The sequence below is a fragment of the Carettochelys insculpta genome, chromosome 21 (genome assembly GCF_033958435.1).
Source record: "Carettochelys insculpta isolate YL-2023 chromosome 21, ASM3395843v1, whole genome shotgun sequence".
Taxonomy (NCBI): Eukaryota; Metazoa; Chordata; order Testudines; family Carettochelyidae; genus Carettochelys; species Carettochelys insculpta.
Genome location: NC_134157.1, coordinates 2,053,480 through 2,075,391, shown reverse-complemented (window position 1 = coordinate 2,075,391; position 21,912 = coordinate 2,053,480). Strand labels below are relative to the sequence as shown.

The 21,912-nt window shown below is 59.6% G+C and overlaps 1 protein-coding gene across 1 annotated transcript in view; it reads left to right on the top strand.

Annotated features, from left to right (window-relative positions):
• Positions 1-18,962, top strand: part of ENTPD2 (ectonucleoside triphosphate diphosphohydrolase 2) — a 39,290-nt gene extending 20,328 nt beyond the window's left edge. The window contains exons 2-9 of the mRNA XM_075015268.1: positions 6,372-6,489; positions 9,045-9,195; positions 10,396-10,555; positions 12,046-12,273; positions 13,334-13,603; positions 13,915-14,034; positions 14,903-15,037; positions 16,768-18,962. Coding sequence (XP_074871369.1) covers positions 6,372-6,489; positions 9,045-9,195; positions 10,396-10,555; positions 12,046-12,273; positions 13,334-13,603; positions 13,915-14,034; positions 14,903-15,037; positions 16,768-16,971 — 1,386 coding nt within the window. The 3' untranslated portion in view covers positions 16,972-18,962. The remainder of the gene's footprint in view (positions 1-6,371; positions 6,490-9,044; positions 9,196-10,395; positions 10,556-12,045; positions 12,274-13,333; positions 13,604-13,914; positions 14,035-14,902; positions 15,038-16,767) is intronic.
• Positions 18,963-21,912: the final 2,950 nt, after the last annotated feature.

Sequence of the window (21,912 nt, the reverse complement as noted above, 5' to 3'; positions counted from 1 at the left end):
GGCTCAGGGCCATACCAAAGCGAGTGGCTGGCACTGGCAGTGCCAGGAGTAGAACCCACGAGTCCATGACTGTGAGGAACAGATTTTGTGCCCTTTATCTTTTGGTTCCCTGAGCAACAGCTTCTTAGGGGAACCCAGCCAGTGTTCCCTGTCAGTTGAGTGCTTGGGCGGCCGCCCAGGCGGGATTCAGGTGCTGATTAGCAGAGCGCCCACAGTGAGGAGTGTGTTTCTGTAGGTGGTGCACATCCACACACGTGTTGGTGCACGTAACAAAATTTATTCCACCCACAATGTTAAAAATTAGAGGGACCTTGACCCCACCCCTGGCCTCCCAGTTCGTGTGACGCACTGGTGGGAGATCTCCAGCCTTTCCCATCAGCAAGCGTAGCTGGGGAAGTGATGGGTGCTCTGCAGCACAGTTAATGAGACAGAGCCCAGGGTGCTGCAGGGAGCAAGCCTGTGCTGGCCCTGGGATGACATGCTCTGGCAAAGGGGGACTTATACAGGGGCGGGTAGGAATGAACTGGGTGCCAGTATTACCTCATGGCTGGAGCACTAGCCTGCGACTTCAGCTGTGGGGTCTTTTCCTGGCACTGTCATTGGCCAGCTCTATGACATCGGGCAGGTCATTTCACTCCCCTCGGACTCAGTTCTCCTCTGTGCTGTGGGGGTAATGCTACTAGTCTCCTGTGAATGAAGACTCTGGTATCAACTGATGAAAAGTGCTGTCAGACTGGGGTCTAGACAGGGGCTGTTCCCCAGCAGAGGCTGCAAGGGAGGGACACTGGGCTAAATTTGGGCCCTGGGCTGTTTTCCAGAAGGATTCCTTTGGCACAGCCTATACAAGTGTTTGAGAAGGACCCAACAGCAGTGGGGTACAGGACCTCCCAGGTGGGGGGCTTCCATATGGATCTGGGGGGATCAGGATCAGCTCCCCTTCCCCCAAGCCTAGTGGTGGATGTCGAGGCTGGTAAGCTGCTTCCCCATCTTCCTTCTTCTTGAGATAGAGGGACTGATTCTTTGGGGAGCAGAGACTCTGGCGGCGTCTACACTATGAGATAAATTCGAATTTAGCCAGATCGATTTTGTAAGTCTGGAACTTAAGTTCGAATTTGACCGTCCTCACCTCCCCGTATGCTCCTCACAAAGTCGACTCATGTCTGCCACACTCCACGGGCAAACACCGACTCTTGCAGCAGTGCATTGTGTCTGGTGACCATCTGTCCCGTATGGAGCGGGACAGTCCTGTATTTGGGACACCAAAAGGCATCTCAACTTATTTTTAAAAAGGGACTCATTGTCCCACATTTGGGCCATCCCCACGCTGACCTTGTCCGTCAGCAGAAGTCATTTCCGTGAGCCTCGGGGAACCAGGGGGAGAGTGGGCAACTGCCCTGTCCCTGCCAGTTCCCGCTGGGGAGCTGCCACTTCCCCAGGGAGGCTGGCAGCTGCGGCTTCCCCAAAGCGCCGGGCAGGGCCAGCGGCTGCAGCTTCCCCAGGGCTCCCAGGGAGCACTGGCAGCTGCCGTCTCCTTCCCGGCTCCCCAGGGCTTGATGGAGCCGGGAGGAGCTGCCCATTCATCCATATATCCCTGTCCTGTATTTGGGACAGGGAGATAAGGTCACCCTAGCATTGTGAGAACCTATCCCAGAGTTCCCTCATCCACGTAGCATTCTGGGTATGCTCGCTGGTCTTTGAGATCATCTTCCCACATTGCATTGTCCTCATTCCCCTCCCGTGTTAAGCTAATGGCCATTTTGCCCATTGAAAGGAAGGAAAGGTAGAGCCTCCACAGACGGCAAAAAAGTTTACAGAAACATCTTTCTTCTGTAGCTGAATTCTCCACTGGCCATCTGCTGAGTGTCCCCGCACCCGTGATTGCACCTGATCCCTGAAAATACAACAGGGACCCTGAAGAGCTTGAAGAAAGAGAAAATAGGAAGGTTTTTGAAAGAGAGATGCTGAAGGGAGAGTATTTGGCTTTCCGGTGCACTATAAGGCTTCTGTGCAATGACTGTGTTCCCAACCGGCCATCCACTGAGTGTCCCACCTCCCATCATTGCATCCGATCCCTGAAAATAATCCAGGGGCCTGGACTGTGTTCTCAAAGTTAAAAGAAAGAGGATGGAAAAGTCCAGGAAGAAGGAATTTTTGACCTTCCCCTTTGCGACACAGACATCGCCAACACGGGCGATGGCAGTGAAATGTCACACGCTGAACTTACAACCAAACAGGAATCTCAGCTACCCTGCCCCCATGTTGCTGGGGGATCAAAGCATGAGCACAGGCAGCAGATATTAGCACAAAGATTTAGTAACAGAAACATGAAAGCAGCAGGTGCCTGCAATGGGCAGCAGGCTCCTGAAAATGTTTTTGGTGGGGCGTGGGGGGTGCTGGGGTCTGTGGCTGCAGAGCCCCTTGGAATGTTGAAGTAGCTGAAGTTGTCCTCCTGACTATCTTAGCTGCCGGGGGGAAACTTCCCCCAGGTGGCAGCAAGCCCCCAAGTTAGTCACTGGGGGAGATTTACCCCCAGCTGCAGCAAGCCCCCAAATATCTTAGTCACCAGGGGAGACCCCCCCCCAGTGGCTGCAAGCCCCCAAAATTCTTTCCCGCCCTTGGAGCCCTAACCATGCCCAGCCAGGACATGGTGCTGCCTGGCAGGATGGTCAACACTGAACGGCAGGCACGTCCTTTTACTGGGTCAGGGCTGCCCACGTGATGTGGCCAAGTGCGGGAAAGACCTGGACTGCATGGTGCCTGTGGGGGAGGGAGAGGGGTTTGTGCACAAATATAAACCCCTGAGAAGTTGTTTCTCGGCATCTTATGCTAGAACAACCCTCACAACAGCCATGTTGCCATATGGTGCGGCGGGACAGCGGCTGGCGCCAGGCAGCGCAGGAAAAAATACCGACTGTAGGAGACAGAACCACCAACTCCCTGCTGGAGCTATTTGAGTGGGTAGATGCGCTCACAGCACTAATAGCAAAGAAGGAAAGACATTTCTCAGGCTCTCATGCAAACTTGAGCCCACAGCCACGGGCTTGCTGCTCCCGCTTTGAAATTCACGGTCCTCCTGTTACCTAATTCCTGTGTGCCTGGAGCGCAGCGGCCAGGGCAGAGCGGTGAGGGGCATTGTGGGATGCCTACGGGACACTAATGAACTCGATTTTAAGACGTGGCGCTTCCACACTGGCCTCTGATTGAACTTCTGAATTCGAGCTTGATGCCGCAGCCAGCCGGTAACGGCGGCATTGTGGTGTCGATATTAGTGCTCCCTAAGTTGAGCTGACAGTTTTTATGGTGAAGACAGTCACGTGGTGATATTGAGCTAACTGCCTGAAATTCGAATTTGTCTCGTAGTGTGGACGCAGCCTGTGTCAGGTGGGTGGGGAAACAGGCACAGGGTCCCTTGACTGGCTTGTAGATCCATTTTTCTCCCCCACCCCCCTTCACGCGAGAGAGGGTCTCCGGCCCATGTGCGTCTTTGTCCCCGGGGACCCCTCCCTGTCATTCTGGCACAGGGCCCTGTGGCCCAGCTGTGCCCGCGTCCTTCGCCACCAGGCCTTGGGCTCTGTCCTGGCTCCGCTCTGCCCACGTACCCAGCACCGCAGCCCTTCCTACAACCCAAGCTCGGCCCCTCCAGGAAGCACATCAAAGGCTGCCACGAGTTCCGCCAAGAGGAGGCCGTTGGCACCAGCGCCGGAGAGGCAACGCCAGCCCTTCCCCTCTGGTCTTCGGGCCCTGGCCTGGGGGAAAGGCGCAGACTGGGCCGCGTCTCTCCCCCACTCACACGTGGCTCCTTGCTTGGTACGTGTGCATTGGGCAGAGCAGGTGTGACCCCAGTCAGACGAGCAACCTACAGGCCCCGGTGATGGACATAGTGGGGGATGGGCACTCAGACTGCAGCGTGGGTGGGTGGGGGGTTGAAAGGATCAGCCTGGGAGTGGGGGAGAGGGAGGTTGAAAATGAAACTGCCTGTCGCTCTCCCACTAGCCCCGGCAGGAGCAAGGGCACTCGGTGGAGGGCCAGGCCTGCACCTGGGAGCCCTCATCAAAGGAGGCGCAGAGCAAAGGCTCTGGTGTCCCTGCAGAGACCGGAGTGGGGCCTGCCTTTCCCTGCACAAACACCATGCTGTGGGGGCTCCCCTCCCCGGCCTGGACTCCCTCCCCTGCGCTGCACAGCACCTTGGGAGAGGGTGAATTCACCCCTGCACAGAGGGCCAGTCCGAGGCCCCTTCCCTGCAGTGAAGTACCCCTGCTAGAACGGAGGGCACCTCCGCCCGCCCCCCCACTGAGGGCTTGTCTACAGGGGGAATCCGTCTCGGTTCCCAAAAGCTGTGATTTAAAACGGGTTGGTCAGACTGCACTAGGTGCCCATGTGGGCGCCATGATTCAAGTTCGGCTGAGTTTCATTCGCTTTGGCAGTGAAGTACATTAAACTGAACTGAGTCAATTCCCACACTGGTGGTTTAACGGTCTCTGTGACCCTCATAAAGAGACGGGGCTGCTCAGGGCCAGGAAGTGAATCACTGGTTACCTGTCAAGCGAATTCCTTATCAGTGGGGCCTAAGCTTCAGCAAGTGCAGTTTAAACCAGAGCTGGCTGCCCACACAGCTTTCTGCGTCCGTTAAAAATCACAACTTTCCAGTGCAGACAAGGCCCAAGTGTGGCTGGTCTTTGCGTGGGATCTGGTGCTTTGGTGGCAGGATTTACGAGCTGGAGGAAAAGCCCAAAGCCGAACACTGAGAGACGAAATTCTGGCCTGTCCCGCAGAGGCGGGTGAGCAGAGCTGTGCCATGGGGATTCCTGGGAGCAATGAAAAGCTGAATCTGCTCTGGCTTTCTTGCCTGGTGGAGCTATTTATAGAAGAAGAATGGCAAATCCTTTCAAGGGCAGAAAGTTAATTGGTGAGTTCTCTGCCCTTCTTTGGAGCTCCTCTTCCAGGGCTGCCGCCCCCACCCAGGTGCCTCGCTGGATCCCTGCAGATGGCAGCAAGCAGCGGGCCTGGCCTGGCCTGCCCAAGGGAGGGTGCCCTTTGTGAGACATGATGAATGGCAAACCCAAGGGGTTAACCAGGCCAAGCTCTACTTCCCTGCTGTAACCCTTTGGTTTCCTGCCAGGAAGGACAGCAAACGGGGTGTGTCTGCCTCAGTGGTAGGGAGAGAAAAGTCAAGGCAATGGTCTCAGCCAGACGGTCAGTGCTGAGAACCACCCAGGTGTTCAGGCAGGCCAGGGCTACTCTCCAGCTGTGGCTAAGAGGAGCGGTTATGAAACTCCAGGTACTTACCCTGGCCCTAATCTGAGGGTCACACTGGGAATTCCTTCCTCCCAGGGACTCTGACCTTCCAGCTGGGCTCGCACGGTTCCAGATGCATGAGGTTAGCCCCGCTGGGAGACCTAAGACAAGCAAGGCTCTGGCAGCTCCTGTGTCTTTACCACCCTGTCCAGGAACCTGCCCAGAGCCCCTGTCAAAGAGCCCCTGGCCCCACGTCACCCCAAGCCTGGTCAGTGGCAGAGTTAGTCCCAAAAGTTATTCCAATGGCCAGCCAGTATCTGCTCCTTCCCAGGTGGTGGGAGGGATAGCCTAGTGGTATGAGCATTGGCCTGCTAAACCGAGGGCTGTGAGTGCAGCCCTTGAGAGGGATGGTGCTTGATCTTGCCAAAAGGCAGGGGGCTGGATTTAATGACTCCCTGAGGTCCCTTCCAGCTCTGAGATGTGGCTCTCCATATACATGTATAGGTTCTCACTCCCCACTGGGATAGGCTATGTGCAGGGCCCCACGTGGGACTGGAAAGGCTGGGATTTCAGAAGAGCCCGGTCTGTGGGTGCACAGGGGGTGCTGAGCTCCTGGGCCCTGTCTGCTGGAAGATGCGCTGTGTGATTCATGTACAGGTTGCCCCTTGGGAGGGAAATGCCTCTTGTAGCCTGCCCCATGGGAAATGCAAAGCTGGTCTTCTGGTGCCTCCCCCATGTCCCTGGAAGTGGTGCCCATCGGGCCCTGTGGCAGCATCCTGCTGGACTCAGCAGTAGCAGAGTTCACGTGCTACTGCTGTGCCCCAGCCCGACTTGTGCAGCATTAGGTTGAATTTGCACTGAGCGTCTGCCCTGCCCCGTCAGTCTGCACCTCCCCTCCCGCCCCCTGAGCCAGGCTGCTCTGGGGACAGGCGTCTCTCTGGAGATGCTGCTGCTGCCCTAGGCAGGTTTGGGTGTCTGAGCAGTGAATACCACAGGGTTGGGCTGTGGCCAGCCTGGGGCTGCGACCAGCCAGGGGTCCTGTGCTCGAGGGGCAGGGGGCTCTTCGGATCTGTCCTGGGCCCGGCATTGCTGTGAGTGGCCCTGCCTGAGCCTTCCCTCTCTCCCTGTGCACACAGTACGGCATCGTCCTGGACGCCGGCTCCTCCCACACCGCCCTGTTCGTCTACAAGTGGCCTGCGGACAAAGAGAACGACACAGGCGTGGTCGGCCAGCACAGCATGTGCGACGTGCCAGGTAGGAGTGACTGTCACAGGTCCTGCAGGGCGCCGGCCGAGCAGGTGTCCACCGCGGACGAGCCGCAAGTCAGAGCAGGGCTGTCGGGGCAGTGAGTCGTTCACGTGGCAGTTCGACGTTCTCAGACTTGCGTCCAGGCCGGCCCCCGTTGTCCTCTCGCTCACCTCAGTGTGACACCATTGACTTCAGTGCGCTGGCTCCTGATTTTACCCCCTGCAAGAGAAGGATCCGGCCCCTGACTTACACAAGCTTGTCGTGCACAGAGCCGTGTTTGCCAAACTGCAGGCGTCTCGTGATGAAGAATTAGAGCTGGTGGAACATCTAATTCCAGTGGGGTTGCATCTGTTGGCCTGCAGGGTCTGTGTCCTGCCAGGGTCTTCACCCGTAACTACACAAGGCCAAATTCTGGGTTAGCAGCTGTGGCCTCTGCTGGCTTCATTGGGGTGACCCCACCTGGGCCAGCCCCGAAGTGGCTGCAGAATATGCTTGGCCACAACCTTGTGTCGTCACTTGGAGTCGTGCAGAATGGTAGCAGTGAGAATGAGAAGGGCTCAGGTGGCCACACGTGGTACAATCCAGGAGAGAACCGAGCCCAGAGCTGCAGTAGGTTGGAGCTGAACTTTGTTGTTTTTAATTTCCTGCAGTTTGGCTTTTATTACGCCGGACGGTTTTAGAGCACACCAGGGATGGTCTCTGTTTTAGCACAGACCTGCTCCCAGGGCTGGGTATGGACCTTGCAGCATGGACTGTGGGTTTCATTAGCACTCATTCGAGATGCTCTCCATAATTAGCTCCATTCTCTGCCATGTGAGAGTCAATCCTGGGCTCGCCCCTTGTAATTCTTCAGGCCATGCAGCATTTTCCGACAGCCAAACAGCATCACTGGCCTCGGGTGCGTGGCGCTCCCAGGGGTGTGTGTGCCCACAGACGCGTTCACCCCATGCCAGGGGTTTGATCCCTCCAACCTTCCCCTCCCACTCTGGACCTCAGAACTGCAACAAACATCTCTGACCCCCAGCTGGTGTCATTTCTGTGCCCATCTCCCCAAGGCAGGGATGAAATATTCCCGTCCCCCTTTGCCCTCTCTAGTGGTGACTGGACCACATTTGGAGAGCCAGGGTTCTCCCAGCTGGGTCTCTTAGCTCAGCAGTAGAGAGCCATCGCCCTCGACCCTGAGGTTGCAGGTTGGATTTTCCCCCTGGCTGACAGCCTCCCAGGATCATGTCACTACAAACATGCCACTGCCTGGTTCAGGCCTTTCAGCTGTGTTTGGCAAAGGGCGGCTCCCCCCGGACAGTGGGCCTGGAACCTGGCAAAGAGCCCCATAGTGCCTGGCCCTCCCTGGCATTGAGCTCTGCCTCCCTGCGGCAGGGGCTGGTACCCGACGGCCTCTCCTGCTTCTGCCTGGTTCTCAGCACAGCTGAGGCAGGGGCCTGCAGGCACAGCTGGGGAGCAAGGAGGTGGCCGTGATGCCCCTCGTGTGGCAGAATGGCCTGGGGCCTCCTGTCCACATGGGCGTCCCCATGTGCTCTGCCTAGGCCTCCTGGGCCAGGCCTGCCTAGGAACCATGGAGCTGTGGTTTTGCCGGGATGGAGGCTGGTTCCATTACCGTCCTGTCTCCATGCTCCTGGCCTGGCCTGTTACCTGCTTGGCTGGGCCTTCTTTCTCCAGCCCCCTGTGCAGTGGGGTGCCCCACAGTGCTCCTGTTCTACTGCCTGGCTGGAGCTGCAGGAGGGATGTGACTTACGACCCATTTTACCGGTGGCTCTGCTCACACCAGCCGAAGCTCCTCTCCCAGCATCCTTGGGGTGACAGCCAAGGTCACTGCTAGCAGGGGGAGGAATCTTGTCCTGGGCCTAGGGCTGCCCTCCTGGGAACAAGAGGGAGGGCAGCTCCCCAAGCTGTCTGCAAGAGCCAGGCTGTCTCAGAGAGCCCTGCCGGTCCAGCCTGGCTCTCAGCTGGCAGGGGGCTGGGCTGGGCGAGGAGCAGACGTGCTATATTGTTTGGCCGTCGGAAGGGCAGAACCCAGCACAATAACTCGACGGAAGCCGAGGCGTGTGACGCATCCCCCACAAGCCCGTCCCTTGGCCTCCGCTGCACACGCACAGCTGCAAAATCCTGCACCACACCGGCCCTTCGATGGGCCTGAGCAGAACGGAGCTGCCTTGCAGTGGGGAAGGCCCCATGGTCCTCTCCCTACAAGGAGCTGGCTCAGGGGTGGGAAGAGGGCGCAAGCCCCTCTGCCCTCTCCCCCAGCTGCTCCACTCACTTCAGAAACAGAATAAATGTGTGTGCTGCAATGTCCAGGCAAAGTCCCCCCCCGGAAGACCTTCTCGCTCCCCCCTGCACCAGCCCTGCAGGAGGGTTTGGGCCGCAGGTGGTGGGTGGGGGGAGGATGCCCCTGGGACGTGCTGGCCAGCTCAGGGCCGCAGTTGCTCTGCCCCTCCACGCTCCGTTCCCTGGCCGGCGCTCGCTGGTGCTCCGTGGGGCTCCCCAGGTGCTTGGCATCCCTGCAGCGAGCAGCCAGGATCGATGCTCGTTTTATCTCACGGCAGGTGGCGGGATCTCCAGCTACGCAAAGAACCCCTCGGGCGCCGGCCAGAGCCTGGAGAAGTGTCTTAACCAGGCTGTGAGCGACGTCCCCAAGGAAAGGCATCGGCTCACCCCCCTCTACCTGGGGGCCACTGCCGGCATGCGGCTGCTGAAGTGAGTTCTGCTGCGGGCTGCTGTCAGACCCTGAGACAAACGTCCTTCCCCTGGCCGGGGCTGGGCCTGGGCTGTGGGCTTTCCAGGCGATGCTCTGGGGTTACCTGCTCCCGCTGCCCCCTGGGCAGCCTGGGCCCCATGCCAGGCTCAGCGTGCTGGGTGCCCCAGGGCAGGGCGCCCCCAGTGGACACGAACGGAAACACTGGCCCATAGGAGAAGTTTCTTCCTGACCCGAGAAGCGACAGCCTGGCCCTGCCCCGCAGCCGGGGGCTGAGCGTCTCTATCAACGTGTTCTGCTCCAGTTTGACCCCTGGGTGCTCCCCTCCAGAGAGGCTCGATTCCGTCTCCACCCCTACCGCGTGCAAGCCCTGCCTTGTTACAGATGACCCCCGGGGGTTAGAGCTGTGGCCTTATTGGCTGGGAAGGCTGGGGTGGGCAGCACAGGGCGCTCCGCCTCGCCTTGCTTGTAAGGGGAAGCCGGGCCCCCTTCCCCAGGAGCCCGCCGGCCCTGCCCGGGCCCAGGCTCACCTTGCCCAGTGTAGGACCAAGGTCCTGCCGGAGACCTGTGCTGACGGGGGAGCCGCGTGGCCCTGTCCTCGCATGCAGCCCATCTGTGCACGGCTGCTGTGGCTGGAACGAGTGACCCCTCTCGCGCAGGCTACTGCAGCAAGGGGGCTGCCCGGGCAGCAGCGGCAGCAGCAGGGCTGAGCGCCGAGCCTGCCGGATGAGCTAGGCGGAAGCCAGGCTGGTGCCTGCCTGACGTAGGCAGGCGGATTGCTGGAGACTGGGGCCAGCCCAAGCTCTGCTCCGGCTGAGGGGCACCCTCGGGCCTCTGGGCTGGCTGTGGAGATGCGCCACTCAGGTTCTGCAGAGCAGCCTCCATTCTGTGACCAGCCCAGCCCTGTGTGGAGCGCCGGCGCCAGGCCCGGGTGCACGTGAGTCCCACCTCAGCCCCAGGCAGGGGCCGTTTTCCTGGGGGGCGGGACTCGGGCAGCCGGACTGCCTGGCTTGGTGAGGGGGCGCCTAGATCCCTTGCTCTCTGCTGCTCGCTGGCGTTAGGGGACCCTGCCTGCTCCCTTGCGGGCTGTAGCCGTGCTGCGTGTGAGGATGACTGTTGCCCTCGGAGCGATGGAGGTGGCAGAGCGGGTGCAGACGTGTGCGTCTTCTCTGGCAGTGAAGCCTTGCTTTGTGTGCCCGCAGCCTCACCGACCCCCAGGCCTCGAGCAGCGTCCTCAGCGCAGTCACCTCCACGCTCAGATCGTACCCCTTTGACTTCCAGGGGGCCAAAATTCTGTCGGGTGAAGATGAGGGGGTGTTTGGCTGGGTCACAGCTAACTATCTTCTGGAGAACTTCATCAAGGTATGCCCAGCAGGACTGGCCTGCTAGGATGGGCCCTTCCAGTCACCCCAGCACTCACCAACAAGCCTGCCTGCCCGCCCCACACAGGTAGCTGGCCTAGCAGGGAGGAGCCAGCCCATCTCTCCAGGGCTGCCTCGTTACCTCGGACCCTGTTTTCCTCTTCAGAAGCTGCTGCATAGGCAGGGTGCTGTCCAGGGGCTTCTGCTTTGTGGGGCGCACCGGGCCAGGGCTGTGACCTTACCCCTCCTCCTGCATTCACTGCACTGAGGTGGGAACGCCAGAGTTGCTCTGCATGGCTCTCTGTGTTGCTCAGACACCCCGGTGATGGGCAGCCAGCTGAGACCTTAGCTAGGGCATGCCCAGGACTGGCAGAGGCTGGGTCCCCAGCCAGCCTCGAGGGGAATGGTGGGACCTGACCTAGCAGCGAGCACCGGGGCAGGGGGATTCTGATGGGAGGGAGATGCACGCCCAGCTCAGGGCAGCGGAGCAGGGGAAGGAAGTGGAGGGCTTGTCGTGCGCTTTGGGGTGGCTTGTCTCCTGCGAGGAAGCATTGTGTCTCGTGGCCTGGTGCTTGGCCCTGCAGGCCAGCTGGGCGGCCAGCCCTCCCCTAGGGCAAGGGGTTGGTTGCATGACCTGCCGTGCCCAGGGCTGGTGTGACTGCCGGAGGGTGTCTGTTACCCCTGCTGACGGGCCTCTCTTCGCGGCTGGGCAAAGCCACCTTTTCCGTCCACCTCCCCCGCCTCGGTCTCCCCTCAGCCCCAGCAGTGACAGCTTCGCGGCAGCGCCCAAGGGAATGTGGGGCTGCTGGTGCAGCCTCCCTCTGGGAGCGGGTAGAAATGCAGAGGGTCCCTCGCCAGTTCAGCCATGGGATCGGCTTCCTGCTCTGAGCCTGCTCCGACCACTCGGGCCTCGTTAGGGAGCCGGGGGGGGGGGGGGGCACTTGGACGAGGGAGGTGCCCAGCCAGGTGCCAGGGACCAGGTGCCCTGGGGGAGGTGCCCAGCCCAGCCATGGAGGTGCAGTAGAGTTGTCGGTAGGAACCCGCTGCGATCCAACCGCCCCCAGCTGCGCGTGCAGCTCCTGCCGGCGGCAGCGGGAGCCGAACGCGGACGGCCCGGTCAGACACGCAGAATGCCTGGCCCACTGCCTCCTGGCCCTGGCCTTCAGCAGGATGACTCTCGGGGTCCTTGTGTCCACTGCAAGCTACTGGCTGTGCACCAGCCCCTCTGCCTGCCCAGCGGGCCTCTTTCCTGCCGGCTGGTGGGCCCCATGGCAGCACAAAGCGCTGAGTGAGGGCGGACGGTGCCCTGCTGGTTTCGGGCTGGAAGCACTGACCAGCATGCTGCCAGCAGCTGCAGGATCAGGCCCTGCGTGAACTGTCAGGGCGCTGCGCTGACGGCAGCCGGGGGCGGGGGGAGGCGTGTTCTGCTTGGTCGGAGCCAGGCCAGGGGCGGGGAGCGTCACGACTCTGCTTCTGTCCCCCTCCCCGCAGTATGGCTGGATCGGGCAGTGGTTCCGGCCGAAGAAACCCACGGTGGGGGCCATGGACCTGGGCGGGGCCTCGACCCAGATCACCTTTGAAACCCGGGAGCCGATCGAGGACCCCCAGAGCCGGGTGATGCTCCGGCTCTACGGCCAGACGTACCAGGTGTACACCCACAGCTTCCTGTGCTACGGCAGGGACCAGGTCCTCCGCAGGGTGCTCGCCAAGGTCATGCAGGTACAGAGACCGCCACAACCCTGCCAGCCCGGCTGCTCCATGCTCAGGTCACCAGGGCTTTGGGAGGAGCAGGGGCAGAGCTCGCCCCGCCCTGGAGTACCTTCTGCTCCTCCCCTCCTTGAGCCCCACAGCCCCCCAGCTTGGAGAGGCAACAGCACAGGGCAGCTCGTTAGCAGGGAGTCCAGGTGAGCCCGGCCTGTTACAGCCCCTGCTAAGGGGCCTACAGATGGAGCAGAGAGGGCTCAGCTGGGGTGGTGCTGCTGTGGCACCGCCCGGGCGCCCTTGCCCAGCTGTGCCTGACCGCAGGTGGCAGGGTTTTCCCCTTCCCTGGCAGAGCTCCACCGCTTTGAGCGACAGGAGACACCTGCAGCTCTCGCATCGCCCTCCCATGCTGGGGCTGAGCTTCCGCTGCAGGCTTTGAGCCTGGGGGTCACAGAAGTCTGGGAGTGTAAACACGAAGCGTAAGTCCCTGAGGCAGCGCAGGGAGGTGGCCTCGTTAATGCACTAGGGTCAGGGCGGGAGCAGAAGGTCCCAGAAGTTGCACGTTTAGCAGCCCTTTGGTGTCTCTGCTTTTCCCTTGCGCAGAAACAGACCAAACCCAAACCTGTATTTTAAGCACCCTTTCCAGACCCTCCCAGCTTAGCTGAGACCTGCCTGCAGCAGCCCCCGTGGGAACCGCAGGGAGCCCGTGCAAACCCTGGGGCCCATTCACCCCCACCAGCTATTTAACTTGTTTGCTGCTGTTGAACAGCCCCCCAGGGATGGCCAGGTCTCACGTGCCTGGCTCTTCGGTGCCCACACAGGCTGGCCGTCCTTCCTGGGCTGAGCTGCCGGTTCCCTGCCTCCGGACAGCCGTGGACACAGGCCTGGACACTATCTCGTCAAAGCATGGTCACTTCCGAATCCCCTGTTTTACAGATGGGGAAACCGAGGCAGGCAGCAGCAGAACTGTGTGGCGGTGTTTCCGAACGCCACCCGCTGCGCCACGCTGCTTGTTCCTAGGCCGTCTCCTGGCTGCGGACAAACCAGGCTTGTGTGGTGTCCATTCCTCGCCCGACAGGCTAACAGCTACACGGAGAACATGCCCAACCCCTGCTGGCCCAAAGGCTACACGAAGAACTTGACGCTGCACGATGTCTACAACTCCCCCTGCACGGCAGCCGAGAAGCCTGACGGCTACGATCCCCAGCGTCCCATCAGCATGGCCGGAGCTGGGGACGTGGCCCAGTGCCGCTCGCTCGTGGAGAATCTCTTCAACTTCACCAGCTGCCGCTTCTCCAGCTGCTCCTTTGACGGGGTCTTCCAGCCCGGCCTCTCGGGCAACTTCATCGTAAGTGTCCTGGGGCTCCGGGTCTTGGCGGGCAGCCAGCAGCCTCCGGCGCATGGGGCTGGTTCCGGCGCAGCGTGCCCAGGGCCTCTGCTGAAGTGGCTGGGAGTCTCTCCATCCTGCAGCTGGAGAATTAGGCTCAAGGGGCAAGGAGGTTGCCAGCCGGCGAATGGGCCTGGGGGTTGCTCAGTGCACTGCTAGCTGCAAGCTACACCCCACACTCTGCTCCCACACATCGTGCCTTTGCGTCCAGCAGGGCCAAAGAGGCTGTACTAGCCAGCAGCTGCTTCCTCCCACAACCCATCTCCCCACAGGCCTTCTCTGCCTTCTTCTACACGGTGGATTTTATCCAGAGGGCCATGAAGAGACGCGTGGCCTCGCCAGCTGACCTCAGTGCTGCTGCCGAAGCCATCTGCGATGCCACCTGGGCCGAGGTGAGGGCCCTGGCCGCCCATAGGGGAGGCCAGCCGGAATCGCCATGCCCTGTAAATGGGCCCTGGGTCCTCTGAGCTCTTGCAGGCTGCAGGGCTCAGGCTGTGTTGCAACAGGGCTGCTAACGGTGTATGTAAAGGCATAGGACCGAGCTCAGATCGCCCTCCTCTTGAGTTGGACCTCTGGCGGCAAGTCCCCTCCAGTCCCCCGCGCCCATCCTGGATCCCCTTTCTGTCTGCAGCACATGGCTCAATGCACGGCTCCCAGAGGGGGCAGACAGCCGCTGTCCCACAGGCTGGCTCCATCCCCTGGCAGTTGGGGTTCCCCTAAAGTGGTGGGTCAGGGAGCAGAGGCACCACTCAGCTGCCTCTCCCGCCCCCCAGGCATTCCCACGGGCCCTGCACCCCCCCTCGGCCGCCCCACCCCCAGTTGTGCTGCTGTCCCCATTCCTATCCAGCCTCCTGCGTTGCCACCTCTGAGCTCGTCTGCCTCTGCCCCAGTCTGTCCCCACACTAGCCCTGCTGAACCCCGCTCTGCGTGCCCCACTGCAGCAGCCCCATGTGCCCTGTTCTGTCCACCCCCTCCAATCCCGCCCCCCCCACATCATGTGCTCCTGCTCTGGCCCCGCAGCCCAGGTGCTGGCAGGCAGCCTCTGCCCCCTCCCTCTCCAGGGCCGGCTGCTCCAGCCCTGAGCCTGCTGCCCTCTCTTCTGGGGCCACAGCAGCCTCTGGTGGGACAAGAGTGCATTGTAGCTTCCCTGCACCTCCCTGGCCTGGATCCCCCGCCCTGACAGGGCCCATAGCCAGATTCTGCAGGGCCAGAGCAGGAAAGAATATTCTCTTTTCTCTCTCTCCCCTCTCGCTTCCCCAGCTGCTGCAAAAAGCCCCAGATCAGAAGACGAGGTTGCAAGATTACTGCGCAGTAACCAACTTTGTCTACCTGCTGACCACGAAAGGCTATCGCTTCAACGAGACGTCGTTCTCCAACATCGCCTTCCAGAAGAAGGTAGGTGTTGGCCCAGATGGGCTCTGCCCAACAGGGTCTGCCATGCAGCATCCGGCTGCACCGCTCGGTTGCTGGCACGGGCCACGGGGAAGCCCTAGTCTGATGGGGTTTGCCAGGATCCCTGCAGGAAATGAGCTCCAGTAAAGGCTTTTGGTGGGGGCAGGGATCTTGCTGGGTGCCCAGGTCAGATGTTTGCTTTGGGTTGAAATGGGGCCTTATTTCCACGGCCAATGGAAAACTGCCACTCAGTGCCCAGCAGCACTCAGAAAGGCGGACACCGGTCAGGACTTCTCTCTTTCCTGCGACACGCAAGCCAGGGGTCGGCGGAGGCAGTGAGGACGCAGCGTTACAAGCTGGAGAACGCACGTTGTCACACAACACAGCTGTGGAACTCTCTGCCATGGGATGTTGTGACAGCTAAAGCGTAACTGGGTTCCTAAAGGAGCTAGCTGAGTTCATGGAGGTTGGGTCATTAACCAAGCTGGCCAGGGCTGCAGCCCCATGCTCAGGGTGACTCTTCCTCCGCCCGCCAGAAGTTGGGACCGACAGCAGGAGCCGATCTTTCCAGAACAGTTCTGGTCCATACACTCCTGGAGCTCTGCTGTGGTGGGAGGTGGATACCGGGAAGCTGGAACATGGGCTGGCCTAGCACGGCTGTGCTCATGTTCATAAACACCTCCTGAGCCCTGGTGGGGGGCGCAAGGGGAACAGGTCCCACCCGCTGAGCGTCCCGTGGCCTTTGCCAAGGGAGCAAATAACGCCAGGCTACCAAAGGTGTAAACTAGGGCCAGCTTCTGACTTCAGTGGCTGTGGTGTAATTCACAAGCGGCACTACCAAGAGCAGCGTTGTTACTCTGCTTCGTGCCGCGGGGAAAGCACTCGGCCGCTGAGCTGCTTCCTTTGCAAGCAGAACGCCGGGATGAAGGAAACAGGCTGCACTGCGCAGGGGGGCTGGGCACAAGCGGGGCAGCACCAGTTCCACATGCCCCCGTTCCTCCTGGCGCAAGAGACGAGCACAGGGCTGGGCTGGAGCCCTCGCCTCCAGAACGGCTTCTGGCACTTGCCTATGGGCAGCAGGTGCCAGTGGGTGCAGCTAAGCAGAGGGACACCTGGGTTCTCACCAGCTGGCGGAGGCCCGCGGCCCCCCAGGTCCCAGCTGGTCTTTGCTCAGATTTTGGGACGAGCCAGGCTAAGGATTGACGATGCAATGATGAGCGACCAGGAGCAGGGCAGGGAGACAGGCAGGGAGATTCCCATCGTTCCTGCAGCTGCTTAGCCAACCCCTGTGCCTAGGGGCTGTCTGGAATGAGTAGGACCAAGGGCAGAAGGAGTGGGGCCAAGGACAGAGGGGGCAGGGCTGAGGTCACCCCCCAACCCCAAGCTGTGTGCAAAGCGGCAACACAGCGCTCTGCAGCATTTCAAAGGAGCACCGGAGCTCTGGACCCCTTTGGAAAGCCAGGCCTGGGAGCAACTACCCGCCGCCCCCAGCAGGCCTGGCTGCCGCTGCCCCAGGCTCAGGAGGCTCAAGCTGAGGAGCTAATCGCAGTGCAGCGGTTGGGCTCAGGCTGGAGCCCCTTGCAAAGTGGGAGGGTCCCGACGCATCTCCACTGAAGTGAACCAGGCCCGTAGCCCAGTCCCCCGAGCTGGAGCCTTGGCAGGGGCCTGCCTGTGGTGCAGACGTACCCGCCCGGGGCCTTGGTACTGACGAGCTGTGTGGGCTCTTTTCCCAGGCGGGCGACACGGCCATCGGCTGGGCCCTGGGCTACATGCTGAACCTCACCAACCTGATCCCCGCCGAGGAAGCGGCTTTCCAAAGGGGCACAAACTACAGCTCCTGGGTGGTCCTCATCCTGCTCTTCGTGGCCGTGATCCTGACAGCGCTGGGGGCAGCCACGTGCCTGCTCCGCTCTGGCAAGGCGCGCCGCACCATGTAGGACGGGGGCCGGAAAGGCAGCGCTAACACGAGCGCCACCGACCCTGCAGGTGCCCCAGCATCCTACACCCACCGGATGTGAGCATTTCCCAGAGGCCCCATCTTGCTCCGCTGCCCATTTGCTGCAGTCCCACTGCCCTTGTCTCCTCCCGGCTGGAAGCTGGCCAAGTGGACACAGAAGGGAACAGACACCCTGGGAGCGACTACGAATGGTTTCCTCCTGCTTCCCCCGTGGGGCACCCTGGAGCGGCGTCGGAGCCCGAGAAGTCCTCTGCTTGCTGCCCGACAGAGACCAGGCCCATTGTCAATGGACGGGTGACTGGCTGTGTGCACAGGAAGGAGGTTTTAATGCTCATGTCTGTGGGGCAAAGGAATATTTACTGTCGCAGCTCTGGGAGGCTGTTCCTGCCAGCTCCCCTGCCTGGAGCCCTGTCCTGTCCTGTCCATTCTGGGGATTTGGTGACTTGGGGGCCTGGGTGTTACCCATGGACCTGCACTGTCTGCCCTAAGCCAAGGCCAAGTCCCAGCCCCCATGAAGTCTCCGGGGCTTTGGCCATCGCTCTCAGCTCCAGCACTGCCGAGGGTGCAGGACAGGCTCTGGTGAGCTGGTGGCTTCCACTCTTAGCACTGCCTCTCAGTGCCTTGCTCCTTAGGTCCAACTGAGCATTTACAATGTGCGCTGCTCCCAGCCAACCCCCTTCCCCAAGGGACGATTTTAAGATTAAGGATGGAGGTGGAGCCCGGGCAGGGGGTACACAGGCCCCAGGCAGGAGGAGGAACACTCTCAGGGCTCCCTGGCCCAGCAATGAGACCTGCTCTGAGCTGCCAGCATGAGACCCAACCCCGCCTCCCCCACAGCCCTAATCAGCCTGGGGCCCGAGAGGCCTGTTCTTTAGGTCCAGCTCGGCTCCAACAGGGATTGGTGTGTTTTGATGCTCACAGAAATTTAAAGGATGAACTCCGGAGGCTTTTAGATGAGAGGCAGACAAACTTCATCCCACAGAGGCACCCCTAGGCTGGTAGAAAGTGTACAGAACTGAGGAAACCACAGCAGATAAAACTCAGGTCAACATTTGAATGCGCTGCTAAGTTTACAAGAGCACATTTTGCAGCCTTGCCGTTTCTCAGGTTGGAAAGCTCAGCCCAGGGCAGACTATGAGCTTACATAAGCAAAAACGCAAGCGCACAGTGGTGAATTTTTCAAACTGCAATCCCACTAATATGTTTAGATCCTCTGTCTGTTCACTAGGCAGGTGATTTCAGGGCTAAGGTGGGTGGATGCTCCAATTTGCCAGTCCAGTTATATGCCAGTCAGTTTAAGCAACAATGAAAGAGACAGTCCAACCAAAACGGAGGGAAGGGCGTAGGGGCAGTACACCCAGCAATAAATTTTAGTTACCATTGGAAGTTTAGGGGAGTTACAAAAATCAATTTAAATCCAAATGGCCTTCCCAGCTACTTATAACCCAGAGCTGCCCATGTCCTCCCTCAGGCCATGACTAGGGTACGCGTTTGCCCCAGCCTGAACCTCTCTCTTGCATGTAGCAGTTTAATATTTCCCTCAGTAGACGAAGTTACAGTAAAAGCTTTGTTATCCGGCACTTTACTATCCAGAAAACTTCATTTACTAGCATCTGTCACAGATGGCAATACAATTCTCCCTTCAGTTAACTGGAAAATCTCTGCTAGCTATCTGGCAGTATTTTCCAGTGCTTGAGGAAGTCTTGTTTGTTTGGCCGTGGGATAGCAGAGAAGCAGTAAAGTCCAGGGCTGTGTACGGTAAGAGTAGTTCATGTCTTAGACATTTTTTGAGTTTGGTAACTGGCACATGCGATGAACTGGTGACCCCCAGGCATGCCAGCTAACAAAGCTTGTGCTGTGTATAAACTGCAGCTCAATGCCCGGAGTCCCACAAGTTCTGCTGCTGCTTTCCTTTCTGCAGATTACCACAGTGACACTGTTGCTTTTTTAAAAAAATTCACTTTCAACATCTCTCTTTTGCCTGAGTTATCATCACTCTTCTAGCCCCACCTCCCAGGCCGCATGTCGGCTTTAATTGCTCTCGCACGCGTGCTCAGAGGTGCTGTGCGAAGGGGTACAGCACCCCCGACGTGCAGAGGTTTCCATTCTGTAAAGAGCCTGCAGTTTGGCTCAGTGGCTCTCAGCACTGCCCTACGCAAAGTGCCGAGTGCCTGCTCTATTCTGCTGGGCAGCACAGGGCCACTTATTCAACTGCATAGTGAATTCTTGAAGCAAGGGTCTGCCTCAGCCACTGGCTGCCTGGGTGGGTTTTAGTCTTCCCGTGGCTCACCCCAGTGAGGAGCTCGAGCTGTCCAAGGGCCGGGTATGTCCAGTGAGATGGCGTCAGCTCTCCTGTGGTTTGGCAACTGGACAGCTCTCGTTCTGAGGCTTAGCGTCCCGACTAGAGAGCTCTTGGCTTGAGCCCCGCCTGTGGCTTGTTCCTCGGTTCTTGTTTTCCGACTGTGCAGCTCAGACCCAACCGGCTTTACTGACCGCGCGTGTTCACCAAACCCTTGCGCTTTCTTCTGGGTCTTTGGCCAGCCTCTGAGATGTCTGGAGATGCTGTCATGTGCCAGGCAGAACAAACTGTCCCTGAACAAACACAGCCAGCTTGGCCTTTGCCTTTCGGACAGCCTGGCTGTGAGCCTTGGCCTGGTGTAAGCTTGGGCCACCTCCCTCCTCTAGGTTCTGCTCGCGTAGCCCTTATTAAAAGAGGGTGGATGTGTCACTTGCGTGTCTGGTGTGGTTTAAAAACCCAGGCCACCTTCAAACCAGCGTCAAGCAGGAAAATCCTCACAAGACCTTCTTTCTTCTGGGAAGCGCCACTGAGCCAAGCAGGGGTAGTTCAGTACTTCCCTGTCAATTAAGAGAATGAAGCAAATTGTCTTTGTGGGTGATGGCTGGGCCGTCACAAAGGCACCAAGCACCTAGGGGAGCCCCTGGCAAGGCATGCATCAGGGCAGGGCCAGGAGTGCTGCGCAAATGGGGGGCAGAGGGGGTCAATGAGCCACTCCTCCGAGGGAGCACAGGGGCTCCTCTAATCCGACCTGCTGGGCAGGCTGGGTCTTGCTGATGGCCAGAGTTGGGGTTGGGATGGAATTTCCCACCAGGTCAGATTGGCAGGGCCTTGGTGTTTTTTTGCCTTTGGCTGCAATGTGGAGCAGGGAACCTGTGGGCATAATTACCTGGCTCAGCTCCCTCTATTGCAGGGGTCTGTGGCAGTGGTCACAGCAGGTCCCCTCTGCTTTCTGCCTGGCACATGCGCTGGTTTAGCCTCCTGGGGACACTATTTGGCTCTTGGTTGATTCGATGGGATTCAGAAGCGAGTGGCCTTTCCTCCCTCGCGCGTTACAGAGTGGGCCCAGCCAGGGGAGTGACTTCCCTCAGCTCCCACAGCAGGGCTGGGACCAGAACCTGGGAGTCCCACCACTGAGGGGCACTAAACCTCAGGGCTGGAGCACAGCTGAGAGCAGGCTTAAGAGAGGTGCAGAGCAGAGGCTGTGGGAGGAGGGCGGAGCCTGGATGGCGTAAGAGTAATGGGTGCAGCTGTGGGTCTGGCGCTAGGGAGCAGAGAGAGGGTGAAAGCAGCTTTGTGAAAGTACCAGGCACGAAACTCTGGGGAGCCCTGGTGGGGGCAATCACAGAATCGGACAAGCCCTCAGGAGGCCATCCAGTCCAACCCCTGCCCAAAGCGAGTCAGCCCAGCCAGGGCTTTCAAGACCACCTTCCTAGGTAACAACTCCTCACAGAGCTTCACCTTCCTCCTAGTGGAAGAGGCTTTTTTTTCTAGTATCCAACTTAGACCTTCTGCACTGCAACTTGAGACCATTGCTCCTCATTGTCTCCTCGGCTACCACTGAGAACAGTCTCTCTCCAGCCTCTTCAGAGCCCCCCTTCAGGAAGTCGAAGGCTGATATCAAATCACCCCTCAGTCTTCTCTTCTGCAAACTATGTAAGCCCAGATCTCTCAGACTCTCCTCATAGGTCACGTGCTCCAACCCTCTCATCATTTGTGTTGCCCTCCGCTCGACTCTCTCCAATGCGTGCACATTTCTTCTGTAACTGGGGGCCCAGTGCTCGAGCTGTGGCCTCACCCATGCTGAGTAAAGGGGAACAATCACTTCCTTCGATCTGTTCACAATAGGAGCTCCTGCTAATGCACCCAGTAGGCCACTAGCCGCCCTGGCTACCAGGGCACACTGCTGACTCATCCAGCTTCTCAACCACTGTAATCCACAGGTCCTTTTCTGCCAAACTGCTGCTTAGCCAGTTGGTCCCCAGCCCATGGCAGTGCTTGGGATTCTTCCAGCCTAAGAGCAGGACTCTGCACTTGTCTTTGTTGAACCTCCACAGATTTCTTTTGGCCCAATCCTCCGAGGCCCACTTCACGACCAGCTCATATTCCCTGCACATTCAGGGGCCTAGGCCCAATTTCCTCTATGCTATCCGGGCCCTGCTCTGAAGCCAGAATTAGTGATTCAGTTACACGGAGAATCTCAATTCAGGCCTTTGCACCCTTAATGCTCCTGTGTAATACGGACGCAGCAGTCAGACAGCTCCCGATATGGCCACAACTCCCACTAGTGCAGCACTCAAGAGGGGGCGCCCTCTGCCCCGGTGAGCGAGCGTACAGGCTATCAGTGTGACTGACCCATGTGAGCACTGAGGGCAGAGCAAACTTCCAGGACAGGTCCAGGCCCGGCGGCGTGACTGGGGTCGTTTAGCCCACTCTGGGGGACACCCGGCTGCCTGGGCAATTACCATCGGTCTGTCCCTACAGCAGCCCCCCGATGATTTCACATTCTATCCCCTCCTCTCCCATGGCACCGAGCCCCCCGACCTTCACTCTGTGCACGGTTTCCAGTGACAGGTGGGCAGTTTTATTACTTCTCCAGCGTCTGCTGCTCATACACAGTCCGTC